At 40.8% G+C, this 11874-nt stretch overlaps 1 protein-coding gene across 1 annotated transcript; it reads left to right on the top strand.

Annotated features, from left to right (window-relative positions):
- Nucleotides 1-1559: 1559 nt before the first annotated feature.
- Nucleotides 1560-10986, top strand: ppp1r2 (protein phosphatase 1, regulatory (inhibitor) subunit 2). The gene is made up of 6 exons (XM_076022719.1): nt 1560-1940; nt 4673-4780; nt 4947-5030; nt 6419-6528; nt 7403-7582; nt 8368-10986. Exons 1-6 carry the CDS (start codon nt 1810-1812, stop codon nt 8385-8387), a joined length of 633 nt encoding a protein of 210 aa, XP_075878834.1. The 5' UTR covers nt 1560-1809; the 3' UTR covers nt 8388-10986.
- Nucleotides 10987-11874: the final 888 nt, after the last annotated feature.

Raw genomic sequence — 11874 nt, 5'->3', positions numbered from 1 at the left:
CGTTAAATAGCTGCTCCTCCTGCACTCTGGGTCGAGACAGGCTGCAGCCTTTCCCAGCTGTCTTGGGGCATAGGCGAGGTTACACCCTGGACGAATCACAAGTTCATCGCAGGGTCGCAGAGAGTTTTTGGACTATTGGAGGAAGCCAGAGTACTGGGAGAACATGCAAACTCCACACAAAGGCTCTAGGCCTGGGAGGCCTATCACCCGCTTCATGTCGATATATTATTAGGGTAATGGTTGAATTTGACTTGCTGTTTGTTTGACTTCATTCTCTTTGCACTTAATTCATTAATTCTACGTTAATATGTAACTGATATTCTCACATAGGAGTGCCAGACAAGCAACCAAGGTTATGCAGTTCAATAGTTCTGTGAATGTCAGAGATGCTACCGTCCCCTTATGAGTCAATGAATGAGAAAACAACAATTTTATCGTACTTGTTTATGAATTTATGTCATAAACATCACAGATTGTTAGAACAACAAGTTTCTCAACCAAATGTTGCTACAAACATGCCAAATTCTGATTTTTGCCCATGAATCCAAAGCATTGAATCTGATATGTTGTGGACAACAGTGCATTTTTTTATTATGGAAATTGAGGGCAGGCTTTTAGTTTGTCTCTGAAAATTCACCCTTTATGACCTCCTCCAATAAATCAGCACTGTGCTGTTTACCGGCTCTTTGCAAAATAGACATAGAGTGACATCACATCAATGGACATTTAGCAGTTACAAATACAGATATTTTAACTTATAAATTATGTTTTTATATTTATGCAAAATCTTTACAACTACCAGCTGTGGAACAACTTATAACAAAACATTTTTTTACACATACATTGGAAGTGCTCATTTTTTTCCTGCCCTGTTTTTCGTGCTAGTTTTTTTCCGCCCCGTTTTTTGTGTCAATTTTTTACCATCCTGTTTTTTTATTTTTATTTTGAAATACCGCAAGAAGACAGTAGACGGGTGACTCTACGGCATGGATGTGCTCTACGGTGGTGACACTTAACCAGTCTGAATGCAGTTCAAATGCATCATTTTGTATCCATGGAGCGTGCCATATTCATCCAATTGATCCCGGAGAAACATTGCGATGTCAAGAATATCTGAATGGGCTTTCCTTCGAAACAACCGCAAAGTCCTCAGATGCCTACGTAAAGTTGATAAACTAATTGTAATGCCATCTATGTCACTTAAAGACAAGACTATTTCCCAGTGTCTCAAACCCATGTCAAAATAGAATTTGATTGAACTGAACAAGCTGGCCATGCAATACGCTTCCGTAATCATATCATATCATATCATATCATATCATATCATATCATATCATATCATATCATATCATATCATATCATATTCATACACATTAAATAACTACTTATCCTTATACCTAAACTTTGTACCGTCACACGTACTGAGCTCGTTCATTTCCGCATACTTCCGGACATTTCCGACCAGATGAAGGGGGCGTCTGTCTGGCCCATCCATCCATGGTGTGGCCGGGTAAACTTACATCCAAATCTCGCGATAATTACGAGCAGACTGGATAGTCGTCGTTTCCCCGCCAGTCGGTGAACGAGCGAAGTGGACATGCCCATTCTGACAGTGTCAGGACCTGCCTCGGTTCCCTCTCTGTCTGTGGAAGTCCACTGAGATGTGACTTGGGGAGTTTATGAAACCGAACCCGCGTTTGATCGGCGAGTCGCACATATTGCTACATTCTAAAAAAAAAAAAATCTTTCTTTGAAATAACGTTAACGCTCTGCGAGGAAGACAGACTGTCTGACAGTCATCGTGTGGGAATGGCAGCTCCCCGGCCGATTAAAGGCATCCTTAAAAACAAGAACAGCGCCCCAAACGTCAAGCCGGTACCCGACGACGTACAGCCAGAGAAGCTCGATAAAGCTCCGGGACTTTCAGAGGATGACCAACAGTAAGTTGTCTTGCTCTGCTTGTCGTGACATTGTTACACAGGGAACGTTAGCTAGCTAAACACTTGTTAGCCTCCCTGACGCGACTCCGCTGTCAGGTGCCCCGGTCTGGCGAACGGCACCTATCGCCTCGCTCTTGAGTTGTCTCTAACGGTTGTTAGTTCCGTGGTTTGTCTGTATGGAAACTTTCTTTGGCTATCACATTGTTTCCCCGTAATTTATGAACATGGTTGTAAGCAGCGGCTAACGGTCAATTCGCTCAAGCCCGAGTTAGCTCGTTAGCTCGCTATATGTCTCTAGTCCAACATATAAAGTTGCTGACGTTTGGCGATGTCAGCCTGCTAGAAATAATTTAACTTTTTAAAATATGAGTAACAATTACTTGGAGTCTCTGATTTACAGGGACGACAGTAATATAGATACCAAAATGACAACAAACTTTCGTGCAGCTGTCTCAAACATTTAAGGGGTGTTGTTGATGAATATCCAAACTTCCATTTTTGATACGGCCTATATCAGTTTGGGTTGGAAAATTGATTATTTTCATCTTCATTTTACGTGGTTGCAATGCCCAAGACCAGTGTGACCGCTCATGCGCCAGCACTTTTGAAGCAGCCAACATTCTCCTGGTGTGACACTCAGACACACACAGTACATGTGCACTCGACCTTTTATGCAACCATGTCATTAAAGTGGCGTTGAATATTCACCAATATCATTTGAACTAATTCCTCTTTGTCAACACGTGTGTATTTAGCCTGGACCCTCGTTGAGTACAATGACTTAGTGAAGAAGAATGAAGAATGTCCCATGGCCCTGAAATATTGCATCGATGACGAATATTTTTACTCAATCATTATGTTATGAGGCGGACAAGTATACAAATCTCCATCGCTGTTTACATGGAACCTGAATGGATCAAAACTAAAGTCACACCCCCTCCCTGCGATATGATTGAAGTGCTGTTTGGATCGGTCCAATTTAATTGGAACAGGGTGTTTGTACGATGCAATTTTAATCAGGTTGGTGTTTAATCCGATTACTTAACCGCATCAAAAAAATGTCAGTGAGGTCCCCTGCAGCCGGCTCATGCGGTTCATATCGGAACTCTGATTTCATGATGTCAGCAACGTAATGCCCAAAAAGGCACAACTAATACAAACTGCCACAACTGATCTGCGTTCCTTTATGGCGGTACAGATTCTCTTTACTGCTGAATATGTTCTCAAGATTTTCTTTTTCATGGGTTTGTCTGGTAATTGTTGTCCCAAAAAAAAAAAAAAAAATGGCAAGGGGTCTCTGTCGTCAATTAAATGCACTGATAAAGATCTCGCTGTGATATGCAGGAACTGAGCAGTTTGTTTACGTGATAAACAAATTGTCTGCTTGAATGTATTGTGCATGTCTTCCACCTACTGTCCGTCCTGTTAAACGGGGGCAGTTTTTGGCTGGTGCAGACTGTCAGCGGAGAGCAAAGTGCTAGACCTTTTCGATCTGCCCTCTGACTCTGCAACTTGATAGCGCCGGCTAAGCTCGTAGCGATGACTCACTCTATTTAATGAGTTTCCCCTCAAGCATTATGTCAACAACTGTTTACCGCTGTTGGGAGGTTTTCATCATATCATAATCAACTCTGTATTTGGTGGATATTAGAGATTACTGCTGTATGTGTTTTCATCTCGTGGAAGCTGGAGCAGGTGGAAGAGGGAATTCGGAAGTAGTTTGATGGGAATTGATCTTGGTTGGCTGTGCTGCGTTAGAATAGTGATAGAATAGCTCCCCAAAACCTGCAATACCTGATCTGTCTGTATTTTCTCTAAGTATGTTAATTTCCACTGTTACTTTTTCAATTGTACAGCAGCTGGATCTAGGAACTATCATCCTTTTTTACAAAAAAGCAGAAAGAGTCGGTCCACCCAATCATCCAACCCCAATCTGTCTGTTTTGTCTGATTACAATATTTTGTTTTATTTTGTTTTTATTAACAATAAAGTTGACAGTCTACAGTTAACAAAGTTTTTTTCAATAATTTGGAAATATGCCTGCTTTAGTGATTACAATTAAGAGTTGAGTAACCTGAGATATCCATGCTGAAAAAGCAGTGATTGGTTGTGGAATGTGTGAAGCCTTCCCTGAGCTGTTAGGGCAGGTGTTTCCCCTTTATCCTTTGTTCAAAATTTCTCATTTGGAGCAGATTTTGGACTTAGCTTCTCTTCATTTCCCGAGAGGATTTGGCAAGTGCTGCAAGGATTAGAGTCATTTGGAACAAAAAGCCCCAGTGCAGTGTGTACAGTTGTCAATCCTGTCCCCCAGGTAAAAACTGAGCCATTAGAAGGATCGGAAACACGGTGGAGAAGTCAACTGGGGGGAAAGAAGGGTGCATTTAATTAATCTTGTTTCTGATTGGACGCTTTATTCACTTCAAGTCTGCCAGAGCTTGTTCTCTGCAGGACCTCTGTTTACACCCTCTAACGGATTACCTTTACATCTGAAGAAAAAAAAAAACACCACTTCCTGTTTCCAGAAAATGAATTGGGGTCAGTCACATTTACACGTCTGTTTGTTCCCGAAATATACGGTCCAAGCAAGAACTGGGCCACTTCCAGCCCTAGATTAGCTAATTTTCTCCCATGAGGATTGTGTGGTATGTCACGGTGGGTGGGCAGCGGGTGTGCAAGTGGACCAGAGGGACCAGCGGGCATCGACTTTGTTGTGCTTTGTCACTATTTCACAGGAAGAAATCCCAGAAGTGGGATGAGATGAACATCCTGGCCACGTACCATCCAGCTGACAAGGACTACGGCCTGATGAAGATAGATGAACCCAGCACACCTTACAACAGGTCAGGTGTTTATGACCCCCTTTGTCTTTTCTGCCGTTGGCTTGGTTGAGATTCAGCTTGCGCGCTAGTTTATGTTTTTCTGAAAGAAGTCTAGACGGCTCTACTTGCGCTCCACTTTCTCCCCTAATTTCTGGTTCTCATGCCCACTTCATGGTGTCCCTTTCAGGATGGTGGATGACGACGAGGATGAGGGTGCACTGAGCGACTCGGACGGCCACGCTGGACTTGCCCCCGATGACCTGGCATCAAAGTAAGAGTCCACGTGCATAAACGCGGGCAGTAAAACTGACAGTGAGGGCAATTAGGTTGTAACAGATCTGCTTCCCTCCTTGTTTGTACTGAAGCTAAACGTGACTGTCCTGCTCGCTTGTCCGCTGGCGTGGCCCAGAATAACTGCACCTACACTCACACACTGATCTACTTGTCCTCCATAAAGTTCTTGTACCTGATAAAAGTTGGAGGTACTTTTTTTTTTACTGCTACTGCAGCAGTATGCAAAAAATAATGTCTAATCACTTTCACAATGAACAGCTGAGAAGTTCACTTACCAATACTGCTACTGAATGTTCATCATATTTTAAAAGTTTCCTTTTAAATGAGGGCTTAAAGCCTGAGAGCTTGCGGAGTGACAGTGATGTATGAGTAAGTTAATCACACAACAATTCCTAGACAAGCAAGTGTCAGAGTAAACAAGTAATATCTTTAATGTGGATGTTTTGTGGGCTGTCGTGCTGCCATAAGTGCACCGAATCAGCTCGTCTGATTGTGCGAGACCACTCAGAGAATCAGAGAAAGGTGATTAGCGGCAGGCCGACAAGTCAATTAGTTCCCTTTGTTTTGCTCCTCGCAGAATGCCTTCCACTGTTTTCCACTGCAAGCCCTGCAGACAGAATAACAGCTGCTCTCTTCCGTCCTCCAGCTCCTGCTGTCATTCATTGCAATCCGTCTCTTCCACGACTGTGATTTTTTTAATTTTTATAAATGACTTCCCTCGTCTCCATTCTTCTTCTATCATCCTCTCTAATCTCTTATCTGCACGTTCGACTTCTCACCTTCATTATTAATTTTTGTGTAAACTGCAGTGAAATAATCCTATGAAGTAAATCCCTTTTATTTGTTGTAGTGTCGAGACTGCAGTAAATGGTTCGCTTCCCCGATGGCAGCTGCACTGATACACAATCATCCGTTGAGCCGTAAACCATTAGCCGCTGCTGCACTCGCGCTTTGTGACTGCGAGAGGCAGCGATAGTAACTCCAGTTATTTCTGTCTCATTCTCTCAACTCGTCTCTCTCATTGTGTCTGCACCCTGTGCATCATCCTGCCTCTCCATCTCTTTCATTTTTCACTGTATTCCATCCATACATCATTTCTGTCGGTTCATACTCACTTATGGAAAGTCTCCCTTTGCCATGTTACCATATAGTTGTAATGGGACAGATAATAATAATAATAACATATATATATATATGTATATATATATATATATACATATATATATATACATATATATATATACATATATATATATATATATATATATATATATATATATATAACAATAATGAGAGCGGAACTAGTCTGAAAAGGCTCAGAAGATAAAGTTTGATGCTAAGTTTTGCTTTCTCTCCTCCTACAAGGCTGGTGGCAGCGGAAGGCTCGGAGCCTCGCTTCATGAAAGAAGGAGGGGAAGAAGAGGAAGAAGAGAGCAGTGAGGAGGAGGAAGAGGAGCTGAGTCCGGAAGAACAAGGTAAACACGCATACCTTCTCATTTTCTCTGAGTTTCTCAAGCTTGTGTTTTAAATTTGATTGGCAAATAGCATTTCAAACATCTTGAATTTAAAAAAAGAAATGCATGTATTGTAGCCCTCAGCTTCCTAAAAAAATAAACAGCCACCACTATACAATGTAAGACAGCATGTGAGCTGCAGCTGCAACAGAGGACAAATGAAGGGTGGCTTTGGAATGTCGCTAGGTTGTCCTGCAGAAGGTGCCAGTGGTTTATGTGCTATTCATCTTTGTCTGCCTTCTCTCAAGACACACACACACACACACACACACACACAGAGGAATGTCAGTATACTTTTGACCCTATCTGGCCCTTTTCCTTCTATGGTTAGGTTCCTACCTCTCACTCTGAGACGTCAGCAGAACTCACACATTGTACATGTAGCACAATCGACCGAGCCTTTCTTTGCCTTTTGTGCCATCTTTACAGCTGAGCCATCCAGGTGAAAGCAATAGAATGACATTACATTTTTGTAAGCGTGATTAGTGTCGTTCATCTGAAAAGCAGTGGCCTCAGCAGTTTTTCAAACACCAGTCCTGCACACTGGTAAATAATCCTAATAAAAATAATAATAATAAAAAAAAAAATATATATATATATATATATATATATACATATATATATATATATATATATATATATATATATATATATATATATATATATATATATATATATATATGTATATATATGTATATATATATATATATATATATATATATATATATATATATATATATGTATATATATGTGTATATATATATATATATATATATATATTTTTTTTTATTATTATTAATTTTTTTTTTAAAGTAACAATTTTTCATCCGCGCAGCCAAAAAGAAGCATTTTCAAATGATGAGGAAGATGCACTACAACGAGGGCATGAACATCAAGCTAGCGCGGCAGCTCATCGCCAGCGAGCTGGAGGAGGACGAGGACGCGGACGCGGACGAAGAGATGAGGGACGACACGGAGGAGATGGAGGAGATCAGCGTCGACCCGCCGCAGGATGGTGAGGAGCTCCCGCACACACAAGGACAAACGTGTGCCACCGTTTCCTCTACACGTATTCTGTGGCCGGATGTCACTTTGCGTTACACCTGACAAAAATGTTGCCCGAGTGCAGGGGGTTAGAAATAATGACCCTGTGCTTTGGTGCACACTGTCACTGTGAGTGTCTTTGAAGTGAAAAAGCTCATGGTCGCAATTTGTTGCTCTCCAGTGTGGCATGCAGTGGGAATGGTCAGCACAAGTAGGAGAATAACCTCTTATATACATGCATGTATGTGTATGTATATATATTAATATATCATATATATATATGTGTGTATCATTTATAGACACACGCACACATATATATATATATATGTAAAGGATGTTAACAATTAATCGATTAAATTGAATTAGTCACAACTAATTTACAATTTTTTGAAGATTGAAGGTCTTTTTGTTGAATGGCGTAGCGTATACCTGTATGCCTATTAAACAACTTAAAAAAAAAGAAAAGAAATGTGACCCATTAGAAGTCAACTTAAAGTCTGAGGATAAAAATGAGGGTGTTCTTACTGTTCTCTAATGTAAAAATTGGTCACATTGGACCCTCATTCACACTGGTGGTGAAAAATAGGAATGGAATAATGGAATAGGAAAAATAATATATAAAAAAAATCATTTGTATATGAGAATGTAAAATAAAATCCAAACAAAAAAAGAGGAAGCATCAAAAAAAAAAAAAATGCATTTATTTATTCATGCCTTTCTGCCTCTGTCCGTTTCTTATTATTTATTTATCTTCAGCCGACCCCCTGGACTCCTAGAGGAGGTCTCTCCGCTACCTGCCTCCCCGTGTCGGCGCTACAGCCAGAGACAATGCCACTGCGTTGTGGTGTGCTGGGACGCCGCCGCCGCCGCTGTGCAGCTGACACTGCATCACCACTGCATCACATAACCACCATCGACAGGAAACACCCTCACGGTCATCTCTTTTGTCTCAAACTGTTCCTTTGAACTGTAGTGCAATAACCCCCCTTCGCTTCCCCCCCACCCCTCCAAACACTGGTTTTCAACTCCCACAGTCGGTTCACACAAGCGAAGACTGTCGCTCTCTCCTCCCTGCCCTCCCTTCCTCTCTCCCTTCCTGAAGCGGCGCCGCACTGAGGAATATTGAATATTTTGACCCTGAAGAGAGGATCAAGGCCTTGTTCTGTTGGATTAGCAGGATTCCTCCTGTGGCCACCGAGACAGTACCTCCACCCCCGGAGGAAGCCACGGAGAGCACTCATGAATGGCTCATCGTACGCATGAGGACGGGGGTCCTTAACTGGGGGAACTTCTGCCGGTTGTTTTTTCTTTTTTTTCCCGAATTAGCTTTGTGATCAATTGCCTTTCTTTACTTTACTCTCCCTCCTACGGAGATTATTGTGGTCAGAATTTGGACGACAGTTCAGCCATTTCATTCACTGTCTTTTGGCTTTTCACACTAATTTGGGTCAGGTGAGGTGATTAGTCATGATAACATGGGAACTACACATAATCATCAGGTACTATTCAACATAATCTCACATCATGTCAGTAAGAGTTTAGCTCAACATTTGGCTTTTTTTTTTGCTTACTTTTATTTTATTTTTTTTTAGCTCCCTGTTCAGAAGTGAAAAGGTTTCCATTATGAGCAAATTAGTACTTTGCCCCTGGATTATATAATTATACTCTGTTTATAATAAAACCATTAAAAAAATACTTTTGAAATGTGACAATTAAAAGAAAATGCACTTATTTCTGAGCAACCAAACCACACACCTGTCATAAAATGGAATTTGTTTTCACTTGAATTTCAAGGCCCTGCTAAAACCTCTCTCTCTCTCTTTCTGTCTCTCCCTCTCTCTCTTTCTCTTCTCTCTATCTCTGTCTCTGTGTGTGTGTGTGTGTGTGTGCGAGAGAGTGTTTGTTAAGGAGGGAAATTTAAAGGGGAATACTAGGGAGGAGGGGTTTTCTCACACCTAGAAGATGACATGCAAAGCACATCTTAACTTATTTTAAAGGTTTGAATTTGTTGCATTTTTTTTCTATTTGTCTTTAAGATGAAGTGCAGAGTGAGTCATTTCACTTCTCAACAGTGAGTAATAGCACAAAGACTGATTTGATGGCAGCCCATCTCATTCCTCTTGCAAATACAATTTTAAATTTGGCACAAAAAGTAAGGACGTGCATAAATGAGCTCAATAAACTAATAATAAAACCATACCTGATCATTTTTGGCCCTGTGCCTATGTTTGGGGTTTAAACTTTGTTCTTGGTTTTACTTTGTAAAGGGGAACTTGTTGACACTGCAAACTGGTGACTAGTCCCAGAATGTCCACAGAAAGAACACTCACAGTCAGCCAAATCCAATCTGAAAACATTGTGTTTTTTCTTGACAACAGAGAGAGGGATGGTATGGAGGTCCCATCCACCTCTGTCCTGAAGGAGTACCAGGTTCTAGCACATCTGACCAACACTGTCACTCCCATGTGGAAATTTAAACATTCTTTATGGGCGTCGCAGGCTTCGACTGTTTATCCTCAGCGGCCCTCAGACTCAAGCTTCTTGTGTGATTCAGCCTGGGAATGTAAAAGACTGCTTTGTTATTGATGCTACTGATTTCAAGTAGGTGTTGTCTGAACACTCAACCCCCAAGTCTTACTAAAGTTTTTTTTTTTTTAGGTGTTTTTTATTTATTTTTTTTATTTTATTATTTTATTTTAATGTTTGGGGTGTCTTTTGAATACAGACATTTAACTTTAAGAAATGGGTTATTTTGACCAAAATATTGAACAAAACAAACAAAAAAATAAACCCCCACAAGAGTTCTGGTGCAATGCAAATTGTAGATGAATTTTCCGGAATCGTTCTCTGTGTGGAGAAAGAATTTTCACATGGAACCCTGCTTATGTGCCGATCTGTTCATTCTGGTAATAGAACATCTAGACATCTGTTTTTTAGGCAAAAATAATGAACAGGTCAATAGTGTGACTTTCGCAAACAGCAGTTTCCACATATTTTTGTCGATTTAGTATTGACAGCAGCTTCCTTTCAATGTAACATACCAAATAGTTAACTATTACATAGAGACGCAGGAACACAGAGATTATCTGATGACAAGCTAATGTATCATGTTTTGTTTTTCTTGGTTAAGACAAAATGATGCAATAGTCCAGAACAAGACTGACATGATCACCCTGCGTGATTGTAATCTGTCAAATGTGCCTCTTACACATTTTATGTACGTTTAAAATTAACAGGAAATGCTCCATATTTAATTCTGTCTTTTTTTTGTTGCTTCATGTGTCGGATAAGTTGTTTTCAAAGCCACTTTAACACTGTTGGGATTAATTTTTGCTAAATTACAGATGGTTTCAATAAAGGTGTGTTTGACTGACATGGAGGTCTGTTTTCTTTGTTGTTGCTCTTAGTGTTTGTATGTCTCTTATTTTCCCAGGTTGTGTGCATTGAGTTATGTTTGCCTCATATCATCAAACAAATATAGGTGTCTTTTATGGCGTTAGAATTCACCTGAAGAGATGGGAGTCGTGAGGGATGACCTGGTGAAGAACGGTTGAGATGAAAAGGTATCTTTTGATGTTTATTTTGATGATGATGATTACTTGTTTTACTAGTCAAAAGTTGTTACTCTGGACTACTAAAATCACTTAGTCTGACCAAATGTATTATCTAACATATTCAACAAACCTATTAAATCCACTGTGGAGTTTTATATTAATCAACAAAAGGGGAATATGGTAAAATACTCTTCAGCGCTCCAAGAAATTCTGCCATCGACATCTGCCGCTAGATGGGGCTGTGACACAACAAGTGTCGAGACTCGCGGCTCTCTGGTAGCTGTAGCAGGATAAAACAGGAGGTTGTGTTCGTTCGAGGATTAACCAGCATGTGTTTCAGGCAAAGTTGGTCAAAGATTTCCGCGTTGCCGTCGTTAAACCAAGTGGCACGTTTGCAGTATGTTTCTTCTATAATATAGAAACATATAGAAGCCATATGCTCCTCAGTATTCTATTCGATTAGCTCGCATCGAAGTAGTGACGGTGCTCTGACCCAAGAGCAGAGATTAGTCCACATATGCGGAGGCCGTCCTCCTCCTCCTCCCCTCCTCCTTCTTGCTATGTGTGCAGGCGGCGTCAATGGTAATTCCAATGGATCAGGAAGCGCCTGTCAACTGACACAAAGATCGTCTCGGAAAAGACGACGGGCGACACTTCTAATTTCGCCACAAACCGTACAGTGTGCCACACTCCGTTATTGCCCTTTATG

This window comes from Nelusetta ayraudi, unplaced genomic scaffold, assembly GCF_046127955.1.
Source record: "Nelusetta ayraudi isolate G7.1 ecotype Tasmania unplaced genomic scaffold, CSIRO-AGI_Nayr_v1 ptg000013l, whole genome shotgun sequence".
In the NCBI taxonomy this organism is placed as follows: domain Eukaryota; kingdom Metazoa; phylum Chordata; class Actinopteri; order Tetraodontiformes; family Monacanthidae; genus Nelusetta; species Nelusetta ayraudi.
This window is presented reverse-complemented; position numbering and strand designations above follow the sequence as displayed.